This window comes from Haliotis cracherodii, unplaced genomic scaffold (genome assembly GCF_022045235.1).
Source record: "Haliotis cracherodii isolate W230 unplaced genomic scaffold, xgHalCrac1.p SCAF_20, whole genome shotgun sequence".
In the NCBI taxonomy this organism is placed as follows: Eukaryota; Metazoa; Mollusca; class Gastropoda; order Lepetellida; family Haliotidae; genus Haliotis; species Haliotis cracherodii.
The window spans coordinates 10160253-10176053 of record NW_027266276.1 but is presented as its reverse complement, the minus strand read 5'-3'; the positions used below and the strand labels follow the sequence as shown (position 1 = coordinate 10176053).

Sequence of the window (15801 nt, the reverse complement as noted above, 5' to 3'; positions counted from 1 at the left end):
AGTGGTGGTGGTAGAAGTAGTAGTGGTAGTGGTAGTAGTGTTGTTGTTAGTGGTGGTGGTAGTAGTGTTATTGTTAGTGGTGGTGGTAGAGGTAGTAGTAGTAGTAGTAGTAGTGGTGGTGGTAGTGGTAGTGGTAGTTGTAGTTGTAGTAGTAGTGGTGGTAGTAGTGGTAGTGGTAGTTGTAGTAGTAGTAGTAGTAGTAGTGGTAGTAGTGTTGTTGTTAGTGGTGGTGGTGGTAGTGGTAGTAGTAGTAGTAGTAGTAGTAGTAGTAGTAGTAGTAGTGGTGGTAGTAGTGGTAGTGGTAGTTGTAGTAGTGTTGTTAGTGGTGGTGGTAGAGGTAGTAGTGGTAGTGGTAGTGGTAGTAGTGTTGTTGTTAGTGGTGGTGGTGGTAGTGGTAGTGATAGTTGTAGTAGTAGTGTTGTTAGTGGTGGTGGTAGTGGTAGTGGTAGTGGTGGTAGTAGTAGTGTTGTTAGTTGTGGTGGTGGTAGTGGTAGTTGTAGTAGTAGTGGTGGTAGTAGTGGTAGTGGTAGTAGTGTTGTTAGTGGTGGTGGTAGAGGTAGTAGTGGTAGTGTTGTTAGTGGTGGTGGTAGTGGTGGTGGTAGAGGTAGTGGTAGTTGTAGTAGTAGTGGTGGTAGTAGTGGTAGTGGTAGTAGTGTTGTTAGTGGTGGTGGTAGAGGTAGTAGTGGTAGTGTTGTTAGTGGTGGTGGTAGTGGTGGTGATAGTGGTGGTGGTAGAGGTAGTGGTAGTTGTAGTAGTAGTGGTGGTAGTAGTGGTAGTGGTAGTAGTGGTAGTAGTGGTGGTGGTGGTGGTAGTAGTAGTAGTAGTAGTAGTAGTGGTGGTGGTGGTGGTAGTAGTAGTAGTAGTAGTAGTGGTGGTGGTGGTGGTAGTGGTAGTAGTAGTAGTAGTGGTGGTAGTAGTGGTAGTGGTAGTAGTAGTAGTAGTGGTGGTGGTGGTGGTAGTGGTAGTAGTAGTAGTAGTGGTGGTAGTAGTGGTAGTGGTAGTAGTAGTAGTAGTGGTGGTGGTGGTGGTGGTAGTAGTAGTAGTAGTAGTAGTGGTGGTGGTAGTGGTAGTGGTAGTGGTGGTAGTAGTGGTAGTGGTAGTAGTGTTGTTAGTGGTGGTGGTAGAGGTAGTGGTAGTTGTAGTAGTAGTGGTGGTAGTAGTGGTAGTGGTAGTAGTGTTGTTAGTGGTGGTGGTAGAGGTAGTGGTAGTTGTAGTAGTAGTGGTGGTAGTAGTGGTAGTGGTAGTAGTGTTGTTAGTGGTGGTGGTAGAGGTAGTGGTAGTTGTAGTAGTAGTGGTGGTAGTGGTAGTAGTGTTGTTGTTAGTGTTGGTGGTGGTAGTGGTAGTGGTAGTAGTAGTGTTGTTGTTATTGGTGGTGTTAGTTGTAGTAATAGTAGTGGTGGTGGTAGTTGTAGTAGTAGTAGTAGTAGTTAAAGTAGTAGTGGTGGTGGTAGTGGTAGTGGGGTTGTTGTTGTTGGTGGTAGTAGTAGTAGTAGTAGTAGTAGTAGTAGTAGCAGTAGTAAAATAGGTAGTATGAGTAGTGGTGGTCGTGGTGGTAAAAGAGGTAGAATAAGTTGTGGTAGTAGTAGCAGTAGTTGTAGTTGTAGTTTTGGTAACAGAGATTGCATATGTTGTAGTTGTAGTGGTAGTAGTAGTTGCATCAGTAGTAGTAGTAGCAGTAGTAGTAGTGGTGCGTGACACGTGGATGCAAGTAAACCATCAGCAACATCTGAAACCTACCTGCAACTTCCATGCAGTCGTTGTTCGTGGTCTTCATCAACGTGAAGGGGAAGTCGTTGGGGAGGATCAGTTTGTCGCCGGGGATCCTGTCGTCACGGCAACAGAACTGGTAGACTGCGCCTTCGCTGAAGTCGCCGTCGGGGAGGCCGCAGGAGCTGGCGTAGCTCCCACACTTATTGCCAGAGGCGGCCTCGTTCACTTGGTAGAGGGCCGAGTCGAATCCTGTCAGATTACGAATTAAGGGTTTATTCAAATGCTTGAAAGGATTTTAGTAAGTGAGTGATTATGGTTTTACGCCTCTTAACAATTTTCCAGCAATATCACGGCGGGGGATACTAGAAATGGGCTTCACACATTGTACCCAGGGAATCGACCCCGGGTCTTCGGCCTGACGAGCGAACGCTTTTACCCCGTCCTTAGGGGTGGGGGTGGGGTGGTGTGGTGGTGGGGGTGGGGGGTTAAACCGTTCACCACTACACTCCCCACACAAACGTGTGTCTGTCCTGTCTAACAATGTCATCGGGTTGTCATGGTGATCAGATTGATTGACATCATAACCTTTGAACGAATGATTGAATTGGGTTTTACGCCGCCTTTAGCATTAATCCGGCAAAATCACAAGGAAACTAGAAAGGGGCTTCAAGTGAGGAATCGAACCCGGGCCTACGGTGTGGCGAGCGAACGCTTCAAACACTAGGCTACCCCACTCTTTTCAGCCCCGTCTCTAATACATTTCGAGTAAACAAACAAATAATTTACAAATGTGCTACGACTGACAATTCCACCTCGCCATAAACGTCGACTATGCTTGTCGTAAGAGGCGACGAACGGGATCGGGTGGTCAGGCTCGCTGACTTGGTTGATGCATGTCATCGTATCCCAATTCCCTGAATCGATGCTCATTATGTCAATCACTTGATTGTCTGGTCAAGACTGGATTGTTTACAGACCACCGTCATATAGCTGGAATACTGCCGAGTGCGGCGTTAAAAAAAACAACCGATCAAACAAACAAACAATACCGTGGTCGGAACAGTTGAGTCCAGGGTTGAAGAAGCAGTAGGTCCCCGGTGTCCACGTCCCGGAGTAGGTGTTGCCGGTGTTGGTACAGAAGTCGAGTTGGAGGACGCTGGGGGACTGGAGGCCAGCCAGGGTGTTGGGGGAGGAGTAGGCGTTATCCCCCTCACTCTGGGCGATGCGCGTCCCCACACTGAAGCTGGCGTCTGGACACCCCTCCTTAGGCGCAAGATAAGACACCTCGCTTGGCCAGTCTGTCACTGGGTCTGGGGAGAGTAAGGGGGTGAAGAAATGGGTGTGGCTTTAGAACAACAGAACCCCCTCATAACTGGGCTCCTATCAACTGGGCTTGACAGTGTCATGAGCTTATCACTACATGCAATGGCCGTAGTTTAAATGTTAAAGATAAAACGCGTCCGATGGTCTAAAATGTATAGATTTAAACCCTCGCCGAGGGATAAAAATGAGAGGCCAACCGAGGGTGTGGGTTTTGAATATGATAAAACCCAGTAGGGTAGTGTTTTATCTTACATATCACTCAAGAGAAAATCTGAAAAAAACAATTATCAACAATTTAATGTTTCAAACATATTTGTCCATGCACATTAAGAAACGGACGTAAAATATCTCTCGTTGGCGTCCAGGTTCTTGAAAAAGAGATTCTTTAAAGCATCGTGTTTAATCAGCACCTCGTTAGCCTATTGGTTTACTCACAAAGCTACAGTGAGTGAGTATGGTTTTACGCCGCTTTTAGCAATATTCCAGCAATTTCAAAGCGGGGGACACCAGTAATGAGCTTCAACACATTGTACCCATGTCGGGAATCGACCCCGGGTCATCGGCGTGACGAGCGAACGCTTTAACCACTAGGGTACCCGACCGCCCCTACAGGCTACAGAGACGAAGGTAGTCACAGAACCAATTATGTTCCACCTAGCATGTTATAGGCCTAAATGACGCAGGTCAAGATTTTCCAAAGGCCCATGTCTCAATCTCCCATCTCACTTAGGTTCCCCATCAATGTAGTTTCTTGCTGTTGGCAGCTTGTCGAAAAAAGAATAATATGACAATATTTGATATAAAAAATGTATTATTTTTAATACGTTTACAGTTCTAAACTCGGCTAGAAGACAATATTCCAGCAATATCACGACGGGGACACTAGAAATAGGCTTCACATATTGTACCCATGTGGGAATCGAACCTGGGTCTTCATCGTGACATGCGAACGCTTTAACCACTTAGCTACCCCACCGCCCCTGGCTAGAAGTAGAAGTAGAAAATTTCTCCAAAGTTTTATCCACATTTGTCAAAAGTTTGATCGCTTGATTAAACGAAATGCGCGCTTAACGTGAGTAGGCACTGGTCAGTGATTGGCCGATCCTAGCCAGGTATACATAAAATAGTTAAATACTTACATCTTTCGGAGAGGACAGTTGTACACTGAGTGCGGCTATCGAGGCCGGGCGGACACACGCACTGGCACGTCCCCTCGACATTCCCCATATAGCCCTCGTTAGCACAGGTGGTGCTGTCGCAGCTTTCCTCCCCTAGAACATCATAATAAATACAGTCAGCAACAAATACATTGTTCCATTCCGCACACGTCACAAACACATGCAAAGGCAAGTCAATTGTCCACCTGACCCTGGGAAATGTCAAAATAGGTAAGGGTAAGGGTATCAACGCTTTTAAGTAGGGCACATACCGCAGCACTGGTGGTTGATGCTTATTTCCTTGAAGAACAAGAATAGACTGTCGAACGACGGTCGCCCTGCGCCGGGGTACAAGTAGGTGTAGGTTGGCCATCCGTACTTCGTAATCAGCTGGAACGAACATAAGTGATTATGTGTTTTCTATGGTTACCCCCCTAGGGATTCGGGGTAGGAATATATAGCCTTCGCCACTTAAAATAGAATCACGAAATATCGGGATGATTTATCAAGGAAGGTAGCTGCATGTGTGCTAATACCGTAAACTACGTTTATAACGAACTTGCTTCTAACGAACTGACCGAACTTATAACGAACTTATTTTTAGTTCCAAGCATTTGTTGTTTATATGCTGTATGTATGCTTATAACGAACTACGGTTATTACGAATAAGTGGTCCCCTCGAGTTCGTTATAACCGTAGTTTACTGTACTGATAAAGTGAAAAACATGTCATTCCATCGAAAAAGAATGTTCCTTTAGTTGAAGTAATGATAAAAATTGCAAAGTGCGCTTTCCAAGAAATGTCAATTTTGTCACCATTAAGTTTAGATTTATTTATTGTAATCGGTATTAACTCCAAACCACCTTACACCTAATACAACTGAAAGGGCAAGACATTTTCGTAAAAAATAAAAAAGTAAGACTGATGGAATCTACACAAATTTCACACAAATAACTATCCTTACATGTATTTGATCAAGGTGTTAATTACACGGACTAATTTAGTGCATTATCTTAATTTGGAGTTGCGCTAAATTTATTATACTCACCGCCAAAAGAAACGAGAACCATAGAAACATATAGAGACGTATGCATGTTAAGAAGAGATGTTGCCAGTATGTCCCATTTACTGACTATACAAACAGTCTGTCAAGTGTTACCACATCTCCCCGAGGCAAATGAGTTAACTGACTATAAAAGTCCAGTTTCCACCCTTGCCGAACTAGGCTGGTATTATGGAGTTGCGTTTTGGCTGGACTAACGAGTCTATGCATAGTCCAATCACAATCGCGCAACGAAATCGAAATCCGGTTCGTAAACTGTCGATATTTTCCAAATATTTTCATGTCCTTAATCAAGGTGCTCACGTGATTTGATGCACTTGGCGATGCAAGACCCGTTTTATCACAATATAGATCTTGATTATCGTCTTGACTGGGCGCCGCCATTTTGTCTGAAGCAAATGCAAGTGATACGAGAGGTGGAATCTGATTGGTTCGTAGGAGAGGCATAGAAGGGTCATAACTCGTAACAGCCACTAGTGGCACTACGATCGAGCCCAGGAATTCCAGCCTAGTTCGGTAAGGGTGGAAACTGGACTTTTAAAGTCAGTTAACTCCCTTGCCCAGGGAAGATGGTGTTACCATAGTGTTTTTTATTCTTATCAGTTGCACGTGACTTCCAAACTTTACATGCTAAACCTCCATGGGACAAATAGTGCATCTCGAGTCATGGATCTATGACGTCACATGTGATGCGTTCACGAGCGTCGCTTCACATAACATGTTGTTCGTTTGTGCATCGAGCCAATCTAATATCTCTTGAATATGAGTAATTCTTCTTAATTATATTAACCAGCATGCATGGCATTCGCGTTTCTTTTGTCGGTTAGTATATATACAGATGTAAAAGAAAACCAGGAAGCCATCTATAACATTGGTTATGCCCGTATTATGTCTATAAAATTATCAATGCTAGAAATTATAGATTCTGAAAATAGGATTTTAGTAAATACGCATGCACAAATAGTAAATATGTCTCTATTTTGGGCCAAAGGCCTTGTACCGAAAAAAACCTGTCTTGTCTTGTCCTAAGTGACTCGCCATTTTAACATATTCCAAAAAGATATATATTACGCTACAAATTAACTGAAGTATATCAAGTCCCCCATTGCATCTGAACTAGAAACTGTTCTTGACGTCAAGTAATGGTATTATTTTCTTTTCTTTGAACATTGAATCAACATCCCTTGAATCCATGCCCATGTGGTTTTGTACAGAGTTGTAAAACGTGGAATCAGGTGAGTTGAAATGGGGTTTAACATCACATCCAAGATTATTGCACTTATATAGCGACGTGCATGCATGTGTGTGTGTTTGTGTGGCTGCTTGTACTAGTCCGGACAAATGCCGATTTATAGTGCGAGCACACTGAGATACCATGCTGCAGTTTAACATGAATACCCCACTCAGACACAGTATACTGACTCCGAGCCGACCAGTCCTCGTTTTAGCCCTTAATGCCGAGCGCCAGACAGGGTAACAACAAGTACCATCTTTTAACGTCTTTTGGTATGACGCGGCCGGGGATCGAAACCCGAACCTTCCGCTCTCCGGGCGGACGCTCTACCACAAGACCACGGAGGCGGTTGGAATCATGGTGTAATAAAGATTATGTATAAAAATAGACATATAAAAAGCAAAGAAATAGCTCGAGTGATGGTAATATTTCCTCACGTAGTTGTTGTACATCATAATAGACTGCGAGGAGAAGCCACAGCTTGCGTATTTCGTCTGTTCTACGTCTGATGCCAGTTCCTGCTCAGGCCGGTAAACTGAAAACAAGATGGTGTTTATTTGTTTGTCTTTTAACGCCACATTCAACAATATTCAGATATGTGACGGTAGTCTGTAAATAATCGAGTCTGGACCAGACTGTCCAGTCATTGACATCATGAGCTTGGATCCACGCAATTGGGATCGATGACATGCATCAACCAAGTCAGCGAGCCTGACCACTCGATCCCGTTAGTCGCCTCTTACGACAAGCACAGTTGCCTTTTACGACAAGCATTAGTTGCACGGGTCCTGAACACAAGTGATCATGATACGGGTAGACCCGTGAAGAATCCGGGGTAGAATAGGTCTTCAGCAACTAATGCTTGCCGTAAAAGGCAACTGTGCTTGTTTTCAGCAATCCATGCTTGTCATAAGAGGCGACTAATGAGTTCTGGTGGTCAGGCCATAAAAGACGACTATGCTTGTCGTAAGAGGCGACTAACGGGATCGGGTGGTCAGGCTAGCTGACTTGGTTGATGCATGTCATGTAACCCAATTTCGTGGATCGATGCTCATGATGTCAATCACTGGATTGTCTGGTCCAGACTCGATTATTTTACAGACCGCGGTCATATAGCTGGAATATTGCTGAGTGCGGCGTTAAACAACAAGCAAACAAACAAAAACATGATACGGGTCAACATGTACATAGAGAATGTCACCCGAGTGTCTTCTGAGATCAAGCACATCAACACGAGTTGATAAAAGTTACCAATATCCGAGACTCTGGGATATTTTCCCGTTTATCAATGGGTCTTGATATAATTGAGCACGGAAGATGAGAGGATGAGATGATATTTTCCATGCAACATCATTCTTTTGTAAGATGTAGTACCAGCTTCAGTAACAGACAGAGAAGTGATGCCATTTGGTTGTGACGTCATAGTAACCGATGGTGCCACAATGATGCTGCAAATCATTGCAGTGCAATTTCATTGTAGGTTTATCTCCTAGGAGATATCACTTGATCTTACCCAAGCGACATCTCCTGATAGCAAGATGAAGTTTTTTTAATACTCTGCAAGGAAACAGGTTCACGGGATTTGCTGATGTCTGTCACCTGATATACCCTATTTGGAAAAGATTCAAATATATGACTATGTTTCGAGGTTTGTCATCACACACGTGCCGTGGGTTTCACCAAAGTGGTAAACATCTGAGACCTGCATCACTTTGGGCTTTCCTCCCACATTAAGCTGACACGCGGCGATGTAACTGGAATACTGTTAAAAGCGGCGTTAAACCCAACTCACTTACTCAATTATAAATAATGGAAGCGTATATAAATAGCTACGGAAGATTAATACAATAATAGACGTTTGCCATGTTACTGACAATCCCTTTCTGAATGTAAATCAATATTAATATATCAAACATATGTTTGACATGTTGTACTGACACTGAAGTCAATAGCAAAGATTTCATCAGCTTTATGATCGTGAAAACGTCGATAAAACAAATGACTTGTTTACAAAGGAGAAAACGTAACGCTTTGTGTTGATCTGATATTTTCCGTTATCGTACATGTATCACGACACTGGTTTTGTTTGTTTGTTATTTAACGCCCCACCCAACAATATTCAAGTTATATGACGGCGTTCTGTAAATCACCGAGTCTTGACCGGACAATCCAGTGATTGACATCATGAGCATCGATCCACGCAATTGGGATCGATGACATGCATCAACCAAATCAGCGAGCCTGACCAACCGATCCCGTTGGTAGCCTCTTACGACAAGCATAGTCGCCTTTTAAGGCAAGCATGGGTTGCTGAAGACTCACGACACTGATAAAGGTATGAGTGAGTGGGTAGCCAGTAGAACTAAGAACACTCACTCACTCATACAATCAAGTGTATGCCGGCAATGAACTCCAATACCTGATGCTACATGGCTCCGCGAAATGCTATATATAACTTTATATATACTAGCGGAAAAATGTAACTGTGCTTCATATGATATGCTGTAAATTTCGACACAATATTTGATCATTTTTCTGATCAATGATTTGTCATCACAAATTCATTGACAAAACCCATTCCTGGTAACAGGAGACAGTGACACGCCCTAGAAAAGGTGGAGTAACAATTCAATTATCAATGACAATACTGGGTGTGACCACCAGTTGCATTCATACAGGCGAGGCAGGGCGGCGCATTGAAGATACCAGATGATTGAAAACAGTCCGGGGGATGTTGTTCCAAACGTCAACCAAAGATTCTGGTCCTGTCGTAGGCGTCGAACCGCCTCATCAACAGAAATGTTCGGGTCTGGAGAAACAGCCGGCCATGGCAGTACAGCACTGTTATGTTCTCGGACGGTGTTGTCCCAGTAGCGTACGTCCTTCCAATTGCCATTAACAATGATGTGTTGTGTTCTGGGACGTCACCCCATATCATTACACTTCCTACCCAAAACTGACGACCTTAGTAACGAAAGCGTCGCTAAAATTCTGGGCGCCAGTAGACCCTTGCCAAACCATCAGACCTGGTCAAATGAAACCTGGACTCATCAGTGAACAGTAAACTGCCCCAGTCTTATCTTCTGAATTTCACCACCAATTTCTAACACCAAGCTAGGCGCCCTTGACTGTGAAATGGAAGCACAATTGGGCGTGTCGCGGAACGTCGGGACCGGATAATGTTCTCCATCCACAATTATTGCGTACGGTTCTGCCACCAATTTGTCTTAACCCAGGATTAGTCCGAGCTGTTAATGCGGCAGTTTGGTATCAAATCCGTAGATGTACCAACCGAATATGGTGTTCTTGTTGACATTACGTCACATGTGGACGACTGGCCCGTGGCCAGTCACGAGTTTTGCCCTACTGTAGAATTGTGATTATATTCCGATGAACATTAAAATGTCTGGCAACTCTGTTTTGCGCAATTGCTGTTTGCGGCGCGCAGACGTTGTTTTATAGCAAATCGTGGCATTGTGAAACCGTCGTTATTTACGGTCTGGGGGCACCTGATAGGTAAAAATCATTGTGTGCTCTTCACATTAAAAAACACGTGTTTGAGTATCAGTATAATAACGATGATAATGGTTGGGCCTTGAATAAATCGCAGGACCCCATTTTCTATTTCATGATTTTTTTTGTCCGGTCAGTATGAAATCAAATTGCATTCCCACCTCCCTTGGGAGTATACAACGCAATGTGCTGTTTTCAAAATGTTGCATTTACTTTGCCACGGCAGCCTATAAGGATGAGCCTGGGTGTAGCAATTCCTACAAACGCTCAGGAGTCAAGGAGCCGCAAAATCAGGTTAAGCCATTCGTGACCAACTCGTGTTATTCCGAGACAAGCCGAATAGCCGGTTACGGAAAGGGGCGAGTGGTGACGAATGCAGGTTAAGCTTGAAGCGCTCGTATAACCCCACTAGTGGCAGTTGCAACCCGCGACGTTCCGGGATAGAACTGGTTTTCAGCAACCCATGCTTGTGGTAAGAGGCGACTGATGAGTTCTGGTGGTCAGGCCATAAAAGGCGACTATGCCTGTCTTAAGAGGCGACTAACGGGATCGGGTGGTCAGGCTCACTGACTTGGTTGATGCATGTCATCGTATCCCAATTGCGTGAATCGATGCTCATGATGTCAATCACTGGATTGTCTGGTCCAGACGCAATTATCTACTGACCGCTGTCATATAGCTGCAGTATTGCCGAAAGCGGCGTTAAACAACAAACAAATCTGGTGGTCAGGCTCACCGACTTGGTTGATGCATGTCATCGTATCCCAATTGCGTGAATCGATGCTCATTATGTCAATCACTGGATTGTCTGGTCCAGACGCAATTATCTACTGACCGCTGTCATATAGCTGCAGTATTGCCGAAAGCGGCGTTAAACAACAAACAAATCTGGTGGTCAGACTCGCTGACTTGGTTGATGCATGTCATCGTATCTCGATTGCGCAGATCGACGGTCATGATGACAATCTCTGGAGTGTCTGGTCCGGAAACGATTAATTACACACCGTCGTCATATCGTTGCAATATTGAGTGCGGCATCAAACACCAAACATACAACCAAACTAACGAACAAAAACTGAACTTACAGTTGCCAGCGTTGTCCAAGAGAGCATTCACATACTCTTGTCGTGAATTGATTTTCAGTTCATGTACCAAACCAAGCATGTGACCGAATTCATGGGCGTATGTAATCTGAAAAAAATATATAAAAACAAGTACATATTTTAGTAAATAATCTAATATAAGCTTCATTTACATATTGGGGGCGGTCGGGTAGCCTAGTGGTTAAGGCGTTCGCTCGACACGCCGAAGACCCGGGTTCGATTTCCGACATGGGTACAATGTGTGAAGCCCATTTCTGGTGTCCCCCGCCGTGATATTGCTGGAATATAGTTAAAAGCGGCGTAAAACCATACTCATTCACTCACTCATTTACATATTGAGTGAAATGTTTTTTTCTTGAAAAGAAAAGAGTATTCCTTGGTTGGGAATCGAACCCTTTGAACGTCTTTGGCATGACGATCCGACACCCTTAAACACTAGACTACCCTGTCCCGACTGAACAATATAATTAATATCTAGATAACATTGGCGAACACGCTGATATGGGACACATCAAAAACTAATACCCAGTGGTACCAATGCGCCCTGTCATGATCTATTGGGGGCACATTCGAACTCCAGAGTGAGTGAGTTGGGTTTAACAACGCTTTTAACAGTATTCCAGTTATATCAAGGCGTGTCAGCTTAATGTGGGAGGAAAGCTCGAAGTGATGCAGGTCTCAGACGTTTACCACTTTGGTGAAACCCACGAGCATGGATATGGTGCTGACAAACCTAGAAACATAATCGGGGCGAACCGGGATTCGAACCCACAATCATTGGTTCCTGGCGTGCCCAGGGGACGCAACTCTGCACAGCGAATCGCGGCGCCTTAGACGACTGGGCCACCCGTCCCCCCGAACTCCAGATGGTCCTAGTGATAATTCGTTACTTTCAATCACTTTCCCTCTGTCGAAGTGTGCATTTGTGTGTGATTTTTCTTTTTTATCCCAAGTTTTTTACAACCTGCGTTGTTATAAGTGTTCCTCCTTCCGCGGTTATTTGGCCTAAACGCTAAACAGAGAGGAGGCCGACCCGTTTACTCACTCACCGAAACATGCTGAAGTAAACTCAACACAAGTTAAAGAACATCCACAGTTGGAAAGTGTCTTTCTTTGAGTAGCATACAACACAACATAACGTCTATAAACTTACAGCTCCAGCGCATGGCGCCAGCGTTCTGCCATTGGCGCTGTACCCTATGTATGAGCTGCATCTGAAAAAAAGCAATCATGGGATTCATATTTCGATTCATTTCTCCTGTACTCACTCTGAGACCCGTGAAGATCCGGTCTTCAGCTACGGAAGCGTAGTAGGGCCACGGTGATTTTTTGTGTCTTAGTATCTCCTACGTAGGACTTATTATCTCCTACGTAGTACTTAGTATCTTCTACGAAGGACTTAGTATCTCCTACGTAGGAGATACTAAGTCCTACGTAGAAGATACTAAGACTAATCACTAAGTCCTACGTTGGAGATACTTAAACAAAAAAAATTCACCGTGGCCCCACTACGCTTCCGTACTTCGGCAACCTGTGCTGGTATTGTTTGTTTGTTGTTTAACGCCGCATTTAGTAATATTCCAGCTATATGACGGTGGTCTGTAAATAATCGAGTCTGGACCAGACAATTCTGTGACTGACATCATGAGCATCGATCTACTCAATTTGGATACGATGACATGCATCAACCAAGTCAGCGAGCCTGACCACCCGATCCTGTCAGTCGCCTCTTACTACACGCATAGTCGCCTTTTGCGACAAGCACGGTTTGGGAAAGATCATAATGGCACAATATTTACAACCTCTGTATAATGCGACTGGCGGGATCGGATGGTCGGCTCGCTGACATTTTTGAAGCATGTCATCGCATCCCAATTGCGTCGATCAATATTCATGATATCAATCACTGGATTGTCTGACTCGATTATTTACAGACCGCCGTCATATAGCTGGAATATTGCTGAATCCGGCGTTAAATAACAAACAAACAATCAGTCAAACAAACAAACAAACAATATTTAAAGGCTAGCGTCAAATGTCTGGAATATCGTGTATTTCGTAACAACAAGCCAAAACAAAACAAAATGGGTCAGGAGTCAACTCACACGCCACTGTGATAGATGTAAACCCATCCTCGTGTATTGGGGGCTTCGGGTACAGCGGAGGAGTTATCGGCCTTTTCTATGAACCGGATGCAGGTATTTCTTTCGAGCGTCTGCATGAACCCGCGGTACTTTTTAACAAGGTATGCAGCTGTAAAAAAATCGTTTTACATTCAGACAACATAGAACCCTATCCTTCAGAGCGATTTCATATACAGTATTTTTAACAAAACATATCTTTTGAAAATAACGCTTGGGCACGTGCCATAACTCTGCAAACAGTGTGTAATGTTCTTGGAACATGGACGCAGAGGCCGGGTGGCCCAGAGGCCAAGGATCCATCACCAAGGCGCTACAATTGTTGCCTCCCTTGACCGTTACAGCATTCTCAGATCCTGGGTTCGAATCCACATTCCCTTCAATTATTTTCTTTGTTCTCTACGATCTGGGTCACGCTGACGTGCTTCCCTGTTGAGCTTACACGCCGTGACATACCCAGAATACTGGCCATGTGAGTTAGTGAGTGAGATGATTTAAAGCAGCTTTGACTCGTATTTCAGTTACATCACGGCGTGACGCCTTGATGTGGGAGGAAATCCCGAAGTGATGAAGGTCTCCTACGTTTACTCCTTGATGGAACAACCACCTCCGTGGTCTAATGGTAGAGCGTCCACCCGGAGAGCGGAAGGTCCGGGGTTCGATCCCCGGCCGCGTCATACCAAAAGACGTTAAAAGATGGTACTTGTTGTTACCCTCTCTGGCGCTCGGCCTTAAGGGGCTAAAAGAAAGACTGGTCGGCTCGGAGTCAGTATACTGTGTCTGGGTGGGGTATTCATGTTAAACTGCGGCATGGTATCTCAGTGTGCTAGCACCATAAATCGGCATCAGTCCGGACTAATACAAGCAGCAACACAAACACACACGTACATGCACGTCGCTATATAAGTGCAATAATCTTCGACGCGACGTTAAACCCAATTTCACCTCACCTCACCTTCATGAAACCATCTACGATTCGAATCCAAGACCATAGGCTAATGGCGTTCTAAAGGGAAGTAACTCTTGAAAGCGAAATGCGACAACAGGGCCACAATTGCACTCCAAGTACTGTTCCATGGAGGATTGAACCGACTCACTTACCACTTAATAGGCAGCTTAATGGACTTACGGATATTAGGAGAGAACACATATGGAATTATTTTGTCGGGCCAAGGTCGGGTGTAGAAAAAGGCCCTTTTGCGTCGTTGTCCTGTCTGAAAATTGATCAGATTCAATAATTAGGTCACGACGATTTATTTTCATGCTTTAAACGTGCCAAACCTGTAATCAAATCAGTGTTCTGTACTTTTCTGAAATATTATGTTTGTGTATTTGTAAAAAAAATGTAAAAAACATTCTTTTGAGGAACTTAATCTCAAACGAACCCTGAAAACACTTTGTTTTATTATGTTTGCTTACCTACTGACTAAGAATATGTTGAACAAGAAAAAATAATTGATCTGTTTAATGAGCGAATATTGACTGAATAAAAAAAGTTACAGATCGCGATTTTTGGGGGGTGATATTTTTATAAAATTGTGTGCTCAGCCTTGACTATAAAATTATTCATGAACCCTACTTTTTTATGTTCAGTATATATTTAAAACATTGGCGATTTTTTATTGAACTCGTGAAACATAGCGCTGAGCCGACAGCAGGCACCATAAAACATGCATAATGACACTTGTTATTTTGTACGAGTAAAAATTGCTGACGCGGCAAAACATGTCGTTGCCATCACGTGTTTCCAAATGTTGAGGCACATTATTTGGCCGATATCTCTTAAAGAATATTCCGATGATATAAAACGATAACGCCAGAGAATACCCAGTCTCGATCATCTGCCGAAACAGATTCGATTAGGTGTAAAAGACAAATTCGTAGTGAAAATGAACGGAACATTGAAACTATAGACAATCAATATATTGTGTGTGGACTCACCTCGCCGTTGACAATCTCTATCTCGGAATCTATCTGCTGCTCTGTATCGATATCCACCTAGAAGGGAAAATATCATGTACTACAAAATCGTTAAATGTACCCATAAAATGAAAAAAAGTAATACCGGTTGTATTTTTAGGTAAACGAATCTCTTCTCCCCCAAAACACCCAAGTCGATAGAAAAGAAGTAGAAATGAAATCTTAAAACAAAAGTTAACCACAAAATAATGTTTGAACAAAATACTCATTTAATGATATCGGTCGGGTAGCCTAGTGGTTAAAGCGTTCGCTCGTCACGCTGACGACCCGGCGAAGACCCGGGTTTGGCGTGACATGGGTACAATGTGTGAAGCCCATTTCTGGTGTCCCCCGCCGTGATATTGCAGGAATATTGCTGAAAGCGGCGTAAAACCATACTCACTCACTCATTTAATGACATGTCTTAGTGTTGAATGGCATCGCCAGTCGTGGGTTCGAATCCCACATTCACATTCTTCCTTGATCTGTCAACACGACGCCCGAAAATGGGGCGGTGGGGTAGCCTCGTGGTTAAAGCGTTCGCTCGTCACGCCGAAGACCCGGGTTCGATTCCCCCATGGGTAGAATGTGTGAAGCC

At 43.9% G+C, this 15801-nt stretch overlaps 1 protein-coding gene across 1 annotated transcript in view; it reads right to left on the bottom strand.

Moving 5' to 3' along the window:
- The window catches only part of LOC139470307 (uncharacterized), a 46456-nt gene that overhangs the window by 19004 nt on the left and 11651 nt on the right, over positions 1-15801 (bottom strand). Inside the window, exons 3-12 of the mRNA XM_071252668.1 lie at positions 15186-15242; positions 14374-14458; positions 13209-13356; positions 12257-12317; positions 11086-11191; positions 6925-7022; positions 4463-4580; positions 4173-4304; positions 2760-3020; positions 1738-1959 (exon numbers count right to left, since the gene is read on the bottom strand). Of these exons, the coding sequence (XP_071108769.1) occupies positions 1738-1959; positions 2760-3020; positions 4173-4304; positions 4463-4580; positions 6925-7022; positions 11086-11191; positions 12257-12317; positions 13209-13356; positions 14374-14458; positions 15186-15242 (1288 nt within the window). The remainder of the gene's footprint in view (positions 1-1737; positions 1960-2759; positions 3021-4172; positions 4305-4462; positions 4581-6924; positions 7023-11085; positions 11192-12256; positions 12318-13208; positions 13357-14373; positions 14459-15185; positions 15243-15801) is intronic.